The sequence below is a fragment of the Coloeus monedula genome (assembly GCF_965178545.1).
Source record: "Coloeus monedula genome assembly, chromosome: 5".
NCBI classification, from domain to species: domain Eukaryota; kingdom Metazoa; phylum Chordata; class Aves; order Passeriformes; family Corvidae; genus Coloeus; species Coloeus monedula.
Genome location: NC_138785.1, coordinates 34350348 through 34365636, shown reverse-complemented (window position 1 = coordinate 34365636; position 15289 = coordinate 34350348). Strand labels below are relative to the sequence as shown.

The window sequence follows — 15289 nt, the reverse complement described above, 5'->3', positions numbered from 1 at the left end:
CCTTCTTTGCCTCAGTTTTTAGTGGGAAGACAGCTTGTCCTTAGGACAACTCCTGGGTTGGCAGATGGTGTTAGGGAGCAGAATGGTCCCCCTGTTATCCAGGAGGAGGCAGTCAGAGAACTGCTGAGCTGCTTGGATGTTTAAAAATCTATGGGACCAGATGGGGTCCATCCCAGGGTGATGAGGGAACTGGCAGATGAGCTTGCGAAGCCACTCTCCATCATTTACCAACAGTCCTGGCTCACTGGTGAGGTTTCAGGTGACTGGAAGCTGGCCAATGTGATGCCCATTCACAAGAAGGGTAGGAAGGAGGATCTTAGTAATTATAGGCCAGTCAGTCTGACCTCGATACCTGGCAAGGTAATAGAGCAGTTTATATTGAGTACCATCATTCAGCACTTACAGGATGGCCGGGGGATCAGACCCAGCCAGCATGGGTTTAGGAGGGGTAGGTCGTGTTTGACCAATCTGATCTTCTCCTATGACCAGGTGACTTGCCTGGTGGATGCAGGAAGGGCTGTGGATGCTGTCTATTTGGACTTCAGCAAGGCCTTTGACGCTGTCTCCCATAGCATACTCTTGGAAAAGCTGGCAGCCCACAGCTTGGACTGGAGCACTCTTTGCTGGGTTAAGAACTGGCTGGATGGCCGGGCCCAGAGAGTGGTGGTGAACGGTGCTGCATCCAGTTGGTGGGCAGTCACCAGTGGTGTCCCTCAGGGATCTGTGCTGGGGCCAGTTCTGTTCAGTATTCTTATTGATGATGTTGATGAGGATATTGAGTCTTTCATTACTAAATTTGCAGATGACACTAAGCTGGGAGCGTGTGTCAATCTGTTGGAAGGTAGGAGGGCTCTGCAGAGAGACCTGGAACAGTTGGATGGATGGGCAGAGTCCAACAAGATGAAGTTTAACAAGTCCAAGTTCAGAGTCCTGCATTTTGGCCACAATAACTCCCTGCAATGTTATAGGCTGGGGGCAGTGTGGCTGGACAGTGCCCAGGCAGAAAGGGACCTGGGGGTACTGGTCGACAGCCGACTGAACATGAGCCAGCAGTGTGCCCAGGTGGCCAAGGCGGCCAATAGCATCCTGGCCTGTATCAGGAATAGTGTGGCCAGCATTCTTCCCTTGTACTCAGCACTGGTGAGGCCGCACCTCTAGTGCTGTGTCCAGTTCTGGGCCCCTCAGTTCAGGAAGGACGTTGAGGTGCTTGAACACATCCAGAGGAGAGCAACAAGGCTGGTGAGGGGCTTGGAACACAAGCCCTGTGAGGAACGACTGAGGGAACTGGGATTGTTTAGCCTGGAGAAAAGGAGACTCAGAGGTGACCTTATCACTCTCTACAACTTCCTGAAGGGTGGTAGTAATCAGGTGGGAGTTGGTCTCTTTCTCCAGGCAGCAACTGATAGAACGAGAGGGCACAGTCTCAGGCTGCCCCAAGGGAAATATAGGTTGGATATTAGGAAAAAGTTTTTCATGGAAAGAGTGGCGAAGTACTGGAATGGTCTGCCTGGTGAGGTGGTGGAATCACCATCCCTGGATGTGCTTCAAAGAAGATTGGATGTGGCACTCAGTGCCATGGTTTAGTTGAGGTGCTAGGGCATGGATTGGACTCAATGATCTTAGAGGTCTCTTCCAACATGGTGATTCTGTGATTCTGTGAAATCACTGAACTGTGATCTCTTGTCCTCAAATCATTAAACTAGCTGGGCCACTCAGACTCTTTCTGCTAACACAAAGGTAAGTAAGCAGCAGCACACAGTCCCCTTGTTTCACAGGCTCTTCTACCCAGCTGCCATGCATGTGAGTGCCTGTGAGTTCTTATTAGTCCATGCTGAAGATATGTCAATGTTGACCATATTTCCCAAGATAGAAGTAGCCTCTGTTCCTGTTTCCACATTGCAAATTCAGAAAACAGTAAGGTGCTTTATGTTTGAGGTGTTGCAAACTGTTACCACTAAACTGTTTCTTCCCAATTATTCATACGTAAGAAATTAAGAAGCTTCCCCTTTGTATAATGGAAACAAAACCCAATACTTGATGCATGTTCATATTTCTTCACATTGCTTCCCAAACATCAGAGACACTTGTATAAATTGGCCAAAGGCCTAAAACCATACTGAACAACAACTAAAACAATCCCAAAAAAGATGCAAAAAGGTAAAAAAACCCCAAAACACCAAATATAAACCACAACACAGAACAACGACACATCAGTTTTACATAAAATGTTTGGGAGTGTAATCTGGTAAAATACCGAGTGGTGAGACATTTTCCAGTACCTAAATCTGTGATTTGCTTAAATATAATTTACTGAAATTATTAATTCAAACACATGGTTGCCATAAATTTTAATTTCTGCTGTATCATTCCTTGCCTATTAGGCACTGGAATGATACAGTCATTCAGGACAGATACACAGTTATAACTTAGAGTTCTACTGTGCTGAACTGCATGTACAAATTTCTTAAGCTTGCACTTTTATGGAAGCCCAGAGAAACAGTTTCCTTCATTTTTATTTTATTGAAAGATTGCATATTATAAGTAATTTTAAAAATTCCAAACTTTTTGTAGCACCTGTGATTCATAACTGGCTATTTAAAAATTGCAGCACAATATGAAGGATTTAAAACAAGAATGAGGAGACAGAAGGAAAAAGATTGCTTCATTTATAAATGCTGTGCTTGAAATGTGGGGTTTGAGCTTGATCCTTTTATTCAAGGGTAATGGTAGATCTTTCAGGAAAGTCTTGGTTTGCATTTTGTATAAGTTGTATTGGAGGATGATGAAGTTCATACTGATGGTGAGCCATCTGCTGCTTAACATCTGGGAATCCTAAAATATCAGGACAGTGCGGATACTGCAATATAAAATGACAAGTTAGTGACTAGAAAATCCCCATGGCTAACATCAGCAGAACACTTCTGTTTTCTCTGATAATCTGGGCTATTGCTGCCAAACAGGGTACTCCCTCCCTGCCTGCCCCCTACCCCAGCTTGCAGCAAATGACAGAGAAGATGTGCAAACTTTGCTGCAGATGTAGAGAACAAAATTCGCAGAAGACTGCAAAGCTTTCACTGATAAAGCCCTGGCCTCACCAGCTACAGCCTGTGAAGTTCCTCAGAGAGACGCTTAGACTCATCTTTCCAATGACAGGGTAACTGGTATAGCTTATTCTGCACTGCAACACTGAAGTATTGTACACCTTAAAAATGATCAGCTGCAACATGTCTCCATCTTCAGGCTGACAACCTAGCAAAGCTGATGGCATCTCTGTCCTCACCACTTTTCCATTTGTTATACTAAGAACTAAAACTAACATTTATAGTCTATGTAAAATAAGGACAGTCAAAAAGTGAAGTGTGTGCTGCGTCGTTAGAACCTGAAAACAAACCTCAGGGCCTGAAATTCTTCTGTTACTTGCTTTTTATATTCAGAGCAAGTAACACCTAAAATAACTGCTAGCAAATGACAATTAAAAGAAAACATTAAAAGAAAAATTCTCCAGCCTCTGTAAGTTATAAACATCTAGAACTTTCAAAAAGGGTCCCCATACATACTGTGATATACAAATGCATTTCCTACTTCTGCCAAGGACAATTTTCAATTCCCATTGATGCCATGAAGATTTTTTGCCTTTTCTTTTATACCCCTGTTACACCTTTTTACAGCTTCTGTATTCTTAGTGCTTTTTGCCTACATTCTTGGACTTGTTTGTTCAGCTAGGAGACAACATTTTAGAAGCTTCATAGGCAGGGGTTAGTGTGCCCCAGACCCCAAGGTCCTCTCCAGAACACATTTTGTAAACTAAGATAGAACCATCCAGGGGAAGGGGGGGCTCATTCAAGCCTCTCATTGGGGAATTTTTGATAGATATGCTAATTAGTAAGACCTATAATGTTATACCAGATCGTTTGTGGGTGTGCATTGCAGTGTGCATTTCAGTGTATTCGACCTGGATGTAGTGCACCTAAGGATCCTTAAAATAAATACCAAGGTAAAATCCCTTTTCCCCTTCTAACTGTGTATGACTCTTGATTTTAAGACCAGGAAAAGGCATCACCATGGGGAATCTCATCAAATTTCTCTATCAAAAAATATTCCCAGTTTCAATACCCTGTGAAAGCAGAGTCTGACCTGAACTTTCACAATATTTGAGGAAAGCACAAGACCTAAATTCTGAGTTTGCAATGTATATGTATACCAAGCACTTTCCCTTTTTTAAAGCTCTGAAGTTCAAGAAAGTACCCAGTGACTTAAGGACCAATTGGACTGGGACTCTGTTCCCTAACTCTCAAGAGGAACAGGCTATTTCTGTGTTGCTGCTCCTCATCCTGAAATGTTTCTTGGATTATGATGTAGCTAACCCCTGGCACTCTACAGCTTGGCACTCCCATGCTGCCTTGGTTGTGTGCTTTTTTTTCCAGTGGGTATTGGGAAGAGACTTCCTCAATTGTGTAGTCTTTTCTCTCTTTGCCAGCCAGTGTCTTTGCTCCAGCTAGAGTCTGAAAGTTCCTCTGCAAGTGCCCACTGCATTTCAAAAGCTGAAGGTCTGCTGTCTTTATTACTCCAGCTGCAACCCATGGGAACACACTGGGAGGGATTAAGGGGCATGGTGGCCTGCCTTACCCATTCTCTACCAGAAGTCAGACTTTCTCTTACCATACATCTCCTTTAGGTTATTTGTACAGAACCTTTACAATGAAACAATGTTTACCTCTTTCCTGTCCTTAGAAGATCAAATCCTTCATTGATCTTTGTCCAAGGAAGTGTGTGAGTTATTAATGGATCCAGAACAAACTTTTTCTTCATGTAGTCAGCAACCAGTTTAGGAACTGCATCTTTACTCTTCCAGCCTGAAAAAAAACCCACAGACAATGCATAGTGATATTAAATGCTTCTGAAAATGCATAAAACCCAGGGCAGCTTAAGTTTTTAGATAAACTTTCTATAGCAGAGTAACGGGATGAAATGTTGCAGCCTGGCTTTACCTTTGTAACACAGGGTGCCAGCAGGAAACACATGGGACAAAGCACAGCTGTTCCACATATCACAAATGCAGCAGAAGAGCAGTACAAATCTCAGTCTTTACAGAATCCATACTTTCCCCCACATTAAACACTGTTTCAACTTAATCACGTTTCATAAAAAAGCCAGGGTGCTGACATCCATGTTGGTAAGTGGATACTTGATTGTCTGCTCAAAATTGGAGAGTGGGTGGTGGATATGGCTCTCTTCCTACAAGCACCACTAGATAAAGGTGTCATAAATAGTAGCATACCCTTCCAGAGAAACCTGATTTGTTTCTGCTATTTTATTCAGCTGTCTTTTGAATATATGGGAGGAACTGGTTACGAGTGAGAAAACCTGTTGTTGGAAACAAGTTTTCTGTGGCCATCAGCTTTGTGTTGAGTGAGCTAGGACTTGTTGAGTGTGGGACTGCTGGGGCAGCTCCAGAAAGAGAAGGAATGGGAATGGACTGTTGTCAGCTGGCCAGGGGCTAAGCTGGGGTCTGACCTATGCGGAAATCAGCTGGGTATAACCCCTGAGGTCCTTTACAGTCCTGACTCTCCATCTCTCCTGCTGTCTCTCCCTCTCTTTCTATTCCTTACATTCTCCTTTTTGCACTTGCTCTTTTTCTCCCCTCCCTCTGTCCTCTCTCCCTCTTCATGATTTTTTCTTTTTTTTCCTTTATCTTCTATCCTTTATCCCCTCTTATCTTTCTCCTTACCTTTTTTCCTCCTCTTTATTTTTATCTTTGCTCCTCCTTCCCTTCCCCTCCCCCTCCTTTTCTTTTTCTCTTCTTTTGCCTCTCTTCCTTTTTTCTCATTTTCCCCTCTTCTTTCCTCCCTATTTTTCTCTATTTTCTGTCTTTTTATGTCTTCCTTTCTCTTTATCTCTTCTTCTCTTCCCTTTCTTCCCCCATCTCCCTGTCTGTTTTTTTCCTTCCTTCTCTTGCCGTTAACTAACAGTTCCCATAATTAATTCCCTTTGAACTTCGTCAGCAAAATAGCCATCAATATTACTTCCAATAAGACAGTGTAAGCAATGAATTTGATATATCCTATTTCATTCAAGACGATTTACAAATTTCCCAAGCCAGTTAAATCACATCTTTCCAAGTCCTTACCTCCAAAGACGGAGCCTTTCCAGCTGCGACCAGTGAAGAGGAGCATGGGATCAAAAGTGACCTTTTGTTTTGCAGGGGGCACACCTACAATCACGCTGACTCCATAGTTATACTGGCAACAGGCCAAGGCTGCAGTCTGCATTAGAAACAGAGGGACACCCAGAATCAGGCAAGATTTGTCTTTAGGGCGCAGAAGTTTGAACTCCATTTCCTCCTCTCAGGACTCTGCTTGCAATTCACTTTTTGTAACCACAAAATTAATTTTTTGAAACCCCATCAAAAAATGTCCATTGTATCTGCTCCCACCATTGTATTTGTTCCCACCATTGTATCTGTTCCCATTGGTTAGGTATGTCCTGGCTTTGCTCTCCTCCCCCATTTTGTCTAAGCCATTAGTGATAAGCCACAGTTGGAGAGCAGATAATGAGCTATGTGAAATGTAGCCACCCTGGTTAGGCCAGGGCACTGCAATAGCATTCCCTTTCCTAAATTTCTGAGCATGCTTCTATCCCTGCATCTCAGTGGCCAATAGCTGGACTTAACAGGTTTGAAGTTAGCTCAGTACTTTGCCAGTGGCTCCCAGCTCCTCCTCCTCGGTGTTTGGTGGCTTGGTGAAGAGAGTGCTAATGAGCTAATGCCTTGTGTCAGCCCATCTTTTGGTTGCATACCATGGTATCCCCACGGCCGATGACCTCAAAGGAATAGTCCACACCCTGCCCTGTCATTTCCATCAACACCTCGTGGATGGGCTTATCGAAATCTTTAGGGTTGATGCAGTCCGTGGCTCCCAGCTCCTTGGCCTTGGCAAACTTGTCCTTGTTGATGTCCACGGCAATGATGCGGGAAGCTCCAGCCACCTTGCAGCCTATGACAACAGAGAGGCCAACTCCTCCGAGGCCGAAGACGGCACAGGTGGAGCCTGGTTCCACCTATAATAATAACCACGTAAACATGGCACATTGTTACAGGCTAGGGAAAGTATCATGCATTTCCTCATTATCAACATGATTTCACTTAAGCCACTTCTTGCAATTTAGAGATTACCCGCTGAGAAGGAATTTGCACATGCCTAACTGCTAGTGCAGTAGCCAACTATACTGTTATAATCTACACATGACTAAGAGAAATTGTCCCTAAAATACATTTCTGAGACCAGAATTCTGTTTTCATTATATGTCTCAGCTTCGGCTTAGACACACCTTTTTTTAAATGATGCTTTATATTCCAGTTGTGTTAAGATCTGTAATGTCACTCCACTGTAGACAGGGCCAGCTCTAAAAGTCACATTCATGAATTGCTACAAATTGAGTGTTGCATATATAGGCTTCTATGTATTCCTAGACTTCAGTTACAATGAACTCTGTTGTAACATTTTTCTAGGGGTGATAAAGCTATGAGGGAAAACTTTATAGATGGTAATAGGTAATTTTACTGGATTTTGAATTGAAGACTTCTGAGTACCCTAGAGACAGAATCTGAAGTAGGTAAAGAAGTAGTATCTTCTTTCCACACTGAACTAAACAGAGTCAATACTTCCTGGCTGCCATGCTGATGATCCACTTGCAGGCCACACAATCTTGAACAGACCCCATAAAATATCAGAAACACCCACCATCATATTTACCTTGGCAGTCTGCAGAGCAGCCCCATAACCTGTTGAAAATCCACAGCCAATTAGACAAACTTTGTCCAGAGGAGCAGCAGAATCGATTTTGGCCACAGCAGATTCATGCACTACTGTGTATTCAGTGAAGGTACTTGTACCAAGAAAATGGTGAATTGCTTTTCCTTTACAGGTGAATCTAGTGGTACCATCAGGCATTAATCCAGCTCTTGTGCCAAGGCTGTTTGAAAGATGACCAGAAATAACGGCAAGTGAGATTTGTTGTGTGTAATCAGTTTTGTGTAAAGTAAAATCTAATTAGGGTTGTAAGTAATCCAGGAAAACTCACTCAGTTTTACTGCACAGGTTACCCTTGGTGTTTAAGCAACTCTTGCACTCCCCACACTGTGGAACAAAGAGTGGAATAACCTTGTCTCCTAGGAATAAAACAGTAATGACAGAGGATTAAAAAAGGCAAACAAGAAGCATGCAGGTAAGAACATGAAGCGAGTGTATTTAATCCCCAGGTAAATGTGCACTAGGAGTGCAGTGATGGTTTTATTTCCTTCTTCTGTAATGAACCATCTCTGTATTTTATATAGAGGACATAATTAGGGGAAATTGATATGCAAAATTCCCAATGTCTTTCCACAGAACTGAGTCAGACCTATAAAATCATGTTATCTACTGACACTTCTGAAGTACTTGCTCAGCAGTTTATTGCATCTCCTGTGTAAAAAGAAGGTAGTCATACACCTTCTTTTAGTAAGGAAATTGAGATAAAAATTGACATCCACTAAAACAGCAGATTGGAGTGCCAGGATAACAGGGCTGTAAACTGTGCATACAAAGAATGGGGATTTAAGTATTAATTTGCATTATTTTGAGCATCTTTGCTATATAGCAGTCCTCTTACTGTTGCTCTGAGTAAAGACAGGTAAAATGCTTGTCTGAGAAGCAGTGGCACACACAAGCTAAGCCAACATCTCTAATTCTCTAGCACAATTATATGATTAACAAAGTAGCACATAGCTTCCCAGTGCAATTTTTTACCCCTGTGCAATTTCCACTGCAATGATATATGGTAAATATCTAATAATCTCTAAACAGGTATTTCCTAATACAGATTAGTTTATGATTTGCCAGTTTTAAAATGTAGCTAATCCTTGACACATTGAAAGTCAAGGGAAATTTTTGATTTCCACTAAAAAATGAAAAATGCCTACAGAACATTAAATGCCCCCACTACCTCAACCCTGAGTTAACTTAGAACTGTGACATGGGCTTAGTAATCACTTTGCTAAAGAAATATTGCACAAGTTGAAGCCTTTTTTCAGAACGTGGAGGTGTAAATTAAGCAACATCTGAGAAATGTGATTCTGTGCATGTAAGTCTTCAGGCCTGCTATTTCAGCTCACCTGGAAACACGGGGCAGCTAGAACTAGACAACAGAGAGATTTATGAACCAAGACATAAGAGAAAAACCAGCTAGAGCTATCACTAAAATTTGCAATATGCATTTTGTTTGGAGTTAGCTTTAACTGTAGCTTTAACTGTAATAAGAATTTTTCTTATACATACCAATCTGCTTTGGACAAACTTTATACTTGTCAGTATGGACAAAGACACTGGAAGTACAGAGATGTTAAAAGTGAACTACTCAGGTATCATAGCAAACTGCCTGAAAATTGAGAGATTCTGTGTAGATTTTTTTCACTGCATATTTTCTCTTAAAATTTAGCCCTTGTTAGATTTTTTTCAGTCCTATAAAAGTGTACAGGAATCGCAGCTCATCTTGCAGCAGCTGGCTGAAAATTGTCATCTTTCACTGACTATCTACACGCTGTAGTTCAAAGAGAATGTAGGGAGAGGAGCAGCTGGTCCGGATGAGCATCCTCAGAGCAACTCAGCCCTCAGGAAGCAGTGCTGCCTCACCTGCACTGGTGCTGCCCACCTGCAAAGCCTGCAGCAGGGTGGGCACCCCTGTTTTGCCCTGATGCTTTTAAAAGACCTAAGTTCTGATCTACTGAAGTCAGTGGATTATTTAGGTGTTAGGACAATTAAAAGAAGGTGCTTTATTGTGTAGCGCTTTGCCTTATTCTTGAGAAAGGTGAGCTGTATAAATGGTGTTCAAAGAACCTGCGGCTAATGCCTGATTTCATAACAACAGCAAAGACTCTACATTCTGAATTGCACGACAGAAAAAGCACTACGTATGTGGAAAGCAAGCTGCAGATGTTTTTGCCAAAACCAAAAGAAATTGAGTAGAAAATATGAAAGTAAATCAATATTGGGAACACAGAAAGGTGTAAACAGCAGGTTTATATCCTTTGAGGTACCCTTGATGAAATTGAAATTGGAATATTTTCCTGTGCAATAAAAATATTCATGAATGTAATAATCTTTGACTTCAGGAGGAGTCTGGAAACTCAGCACAGGGTTTGTTTCCAGTGCTGTTTCATACCTGGTTTGATCAAAGTCACTCCTTGCCCAACACTCTCCACAACACCAGCTGCTTCATGCCCAAGAATTATTGGAAAAGGCATAACCAGTACACCAGTTATCACATGGTCATCAGAGCGACAGATCCCAGTGGCCATAATCTGATTTACAGGAAAGACAAGAATATTTCTGCATTTAACTATGTCATGTCATATGCAGAAGCGAAATTGTATTTTACATTTGGAGAAGCCACTTGCTCCCCTCTAAAATTCAATATGCAATAAATCTACAGGTAAAACAGATTTGGTTGCGTGATTTAAGACTTTTGTGGTATGTATTAGTCTTTAATTGACAGGGCAAAGCTCCTTTGTGAATGTTTGCTGTGCAGTACTGAGCTCTATAGGGAGTCAGATGAATTTTCTGTTGAACGTTCTAGCAATACAATTGTATAGGGGGAACAGAATAAATTAAATTATTCCTACTATTTATAGATAAATAGATAAAAAGAAAAGTGTGCAATATTATGTAAATGTAAAATTATGTAAATTCAAATTAACCTTCACATAGTATTTATAAACATAGAAGTATTGTGTATATTTTATATTTGTTATATTTAGATTATATGCCAATATATCATAGATATTGTATATAAATTATGTATTATACAATGATTTTTTATTCTAAATAATTACATAATAATTCTATTATTGTATTGTGTATATATTTTAAATATTTGCATATGTTTCATTAAAAGAATTAGGCTACACGTAGTATTTTAGATGATATTTTGCCTTTTCTTGCAGCTAGAACAGCAGTATTTCTTTTGAAACATTCAGGTGTGTATTTACAACTTTTATTCTGACAAATGGATTTGTCAACCCCATGAGAGGGTTTTCCTCATGTGTGTAACACTTGAAACTGCTCGTAAATGAAGGCAGCTGCTGAATTCCACTGAGGCCAATATCCAGGTAAAAGACGAAGCTCCCAGCCCTACTGAGCTATTTCCTAGCACAGGTTCAATCAAGTGAAAAAATTTTCTTGCTCCACACTATAGGAAATTCTGATTTTTGCCTTGTACTGTAATTTTTTCAGCCTGTTAGAAAAACAGACGTCAGTTAATATAAAATCCAACACTGAAAACCTTCTTTTTTAAAAAAAAAAAAGAACTTCATTATCAAATTTAGGACTTTGAACATGTTACATAGGAGCTCACTGACTAGTAACTACTTACTAGTAGAATGTTTTCTGACTGGGTCTTAAAAATTTATAGGACTAATTCTGATTAAAAGCAGGACAGAGTGCAAGTCATAGGAGTTGTTTTAAATTTTATTGTTAGTACCTTTATGCGAACTTCATATTCTTTTGGTGGGGCAACTTCCACTTCCTCAATACTGAACGGTTTATTGGCTTCCCACAGCACTGCTGCCTTGCATTTAATAACCTGCAAACAAAGCAAACGGGAATGGCACTTGCATTTTCAAGTCATCACGCAGACAGATTCTTCCGCTTCTGCATGTGAAGCTCCTGCTCATATTTGTGGAGAAGAGATGGAAAACTACAGGGAAAAAATCCCAAACAAAACAACCAAAAAGTCAACACCAAAGGTCAGTGTAAGCCTATTTTTTTTCGCCCATGAAGATCGTGTCTGACTTTGCTCATGTTTCTGTCACATCAAGTTTTCAGCTGCATGTGTAATAGTCTCCTAGGATAACAGGATACCTTACCCATTCTCATTGCTCCTTTGCTAACTTCCTTGGTGGATTTCTTTTGCGGTGTTGAATTACTTGTCTATATTTGTATCTTCTTAAAGATGGCACACTAAATGATGTCACTTCTCAGGCTATGATAAAGTCTGTATTGCCTAGAACTGCCTGTGTTGGGAACTGAAATTGCTAAAAATGGAATTCAGAGCCTCATACAGATTTATGAACATTCTAGTAGAGCCCGAGTTCAGCCATGAGGTGATGGCTGAAAGGGCACCTCTGCAAACTGACGTACCACTCCACAGAGGTAATCTGAAACAGTCCCTTTAGTGTATATTATCCATGCTACAGTACCCTCCTTCTCAGAAGGGATGTTTAACTCAGGTGGGGTTACTACCCAACTATCCAAGACAGCTTTTTTTTTTCTTCTGTTAGACTAAAGTTTGTCCATTAACTCTTCAGGCTTTGTCCTGGTACTGACAGGCTTTAGGGCTCCTCTGGCCATCTGCCACTGAGAGAAAAATGCCCTCAGAAAAGAGAAGAGCATTGTCCACACCTCATCCTAGGCTCTCAAACAGATTTCCTCCCTGCAAGCTCAATCCTAGTGTATTCAAAACCAGTGGGACCTCTCTGTCCCCATAATTGCTGATCTTTTGTGGAGGTGTTTAAAGATCTCATCCTAGTTCTTTAAACAGCCCCAGGCCCTGAAATATGATTTTCCTGGGTGATGTATTATTAAGGCCTCAGTCACTCTGTTAAGTCTATTGATTGCAAGTTTTCAGGTGGCATTATCTTGAGAAAGAAATGGAGAGGAATCAAGCCCATGATGCAAGAAATTTAGCACACACACGTTTATCCTGTGTGACTGGGACAACTTAACATCGGTATGCTGCAAAATTCACAGGGGAAAACAACAAACAAAACAAATTTTTAGTATCAAAGGCTTTTGAAGTAGTAGAAATAATGTCTGATTATCCACAAACTGAAAACTGGTAACAAAGGAAATAATTACTAGGAAACGCTAAACATATGAAATAAAATAGCAGACTTTCAGCATCTAGACACAGAGTAGGATGGGCACAATGCTTTTGTCCTGGGATGACTGTGTGATACTGCATTCTGTATCGTCTGCACTGTGCCAGACATGAGTCCTGTGCCTTCCTGTGTCTTTAAGCTGTTTCTTAGGAAAGGGGGGAGAGAAGCCAGGCAAATTTTTTGGAGCAGTTTGTGCTCAAGGACACACACACTCCCCTGCGTTCCTGCCGCTACAGAGCTGAGGAAGCACCTTCCTGCTTTTTCCCAGCTCTCGGCTCCTTTTCTCAGGAGAGAGACAGAGAGTTAAAACTCTTTGCTTTGTAGCTAGCCTGCTAGCTGAGGCAAGAACTTTTCTTGGGACTGTTCTGCTCCGGTCTGGAACAACATCACCGGGAGGCCCCACACCGTGGCCCAGAGGGGGCCATGCCGAACCCCAGCTCCAGAGAGGGCAGAGCCACATCCATAGAAAGGACTCTGAAATCTACCCAGGTTTCTTCTCCACAGCGAGAGGTTTTATTATTTAACATTATTCACTCTTTTCTGTGCCTGCGTGCACCCTGCTTGTTAAATAAATGGGGTTTTTTTCACTTTCCTCTGAGGAATTTTTTTTTTCCAAAACCTGGTGAGGGAGGGGCTGCTGAAATCTGCCCTCTATTAGAGGATACATTCATTTCGGACATTTTCCTCCAAATTTGTCTCAAACTGGGACAGCTTTGAAAAAAACTGCCTCAAGAAATATTTGCACTAAATTTACATTTAATGTTTAGATGCAAGTGTGATTTGTGAAAAAATCACAAGTGTGGTCAAAGGTCACATTTCAAAGGGCACCATTTTCCAGGACACTTACTTTAAAAAAAAAAAGGCAGTTTATGTATTTATATTGTATTCCACATAGCACAGTGGTGATTTCATGACTTGCACATGCAAAGCACATGTAGTGTTTCTAAGAACAAAGGTGGCCAAAGGTGGATTGCCAAGAACAAACAAATCTCTCCTGAAATTCGACATTAGTTGACTTTGTATTGTTTAGTCCCTGTGAGCTTTTACAGATTGGAACAGGATCCCACACATGCAGCAACAGCACTCTATCACCCACGTCATCTGCTAAGACAAGCACAGGCTTAACAGTTTTTTACCCTGCTCATGTGTTCTACCAGCCATGTAAGTTACTGTGGCAGAGGAGGGCAGGTGTAGAAACACACCCTTGTACAGGACACAAGAACTATGCTGCTTGGTTACACAAATTGCACTGTAACACCCGTGTTATTCCAAGACAAACACAGTGAAATCGAGGGCAGTTAAGTTACATCACAACACTTCATTTACCATGCTCCGTTCAATGCTGAGTAGAGGACTGAACTTGGTGAATTTACCTACAAGTGAGCTACAATTAATTTTGCACTTGCAGTAACTCAGAGTTAAAGAGAGCACTTTTTTTCCTGTCTGTCGTTCTGTTTGGTTTTGCAATAGTGAAGACAGCTGTCAGTAACAGCAAATGATCCTGGTACTTTCTTAAGGCACATTCCGGCAAGATACATGTTTTCAGTTGTTTTCCATTTCTAGTTTCTTGTCTCTTAACCCTTCTTGCAGGTCCCTGGGTGTACATTACCATCTTGCCAGTAGTGTAAGAAAGAACATGTATTGGTATTAACCTCCATCTCTCTTGTAATCTAATTTCTAGCAAAGATGTAACTACTCACTTCAATTCCAGCTCAGTATCGCATTGCACGCGGAATTTACTTCTGGTCTTTGTTAACTAAAGTTTGGGACTTGTTATACACATATTCAAATTTAATGACTGTTCTAACGTCAGCACAATTCATCCCAAAATTTAACACAATATTAACTATGTCTTTTTTCTGGAAAAATGAGCTGATATGAATTATAAATAAACTAAAAATAGTTTAAATTACTGTAGGATCTCAGAAGGGAAACTGGTAGAGCAGATAAATACATGGATCTAAACACTTAGTACATTCTATCATATTTTAAACTATCAAATCAGAGATTAAAAATAGTTTGCTATCCCAGAGGGGATGTTATTCTGCTGCTGTTATTTTGTCTTGCTTCAAATAAACTATTGCCTTGAAGAGTTAATAACTATTTCCTAGGAAAGTATAGCAACCTGCAAATAAAAGCAGCTCTTCTGTACCAGCTTTATCCTAAACTCTAATCTGTGCTATACCACCAGGATTTACGGTGTCCCCACAAAGAATTCACATTCAAAAATGCATTACTCAGCTGCAGCAAAGAAACTTTCCTAATACAAGCTGTTGCTTACTTTGCCTGCTGTGCTCATGTTGACTGGTGTGCCTGTTTCGACTCTTGCCACTGCTGGTTTCTTGCACCAAGAGCTCAGTCAGCCCCAGAGCAGCTGGG

General features: G+C 41.1%; 1 protein-coding gene across 1 annotated transcript; it reads right to left on the bottom strand.

Moving 5' to 3' along the window:
- Positions 1–2832: 2832 nt before the first annotated feature.
- LOC309573476 (alcohol dehydrogenase 1) lies at positions 2833–15209 on the bottom strand (the record flags this gene model as incomplete). Its single annotated transcript, XM_082282472.1, has 9 exons — positions 2833–2857; positions 4715–4853; positions 6128–6263; positions 6796–7056; positions 7752–7971; positions 8080–8167; positions 10195–10333; positions 11512–11613; positions 15192–15209. 9 exons carry the CDS (start codon positions 15207–15209, stop codon positions 2833–2835), a joined length of 1128 nt encoding a protein of 375 aa, XP_082138598.1.
- Between the last annotated feature and the right edge of the window lie 80 nt (positions 15210–15289).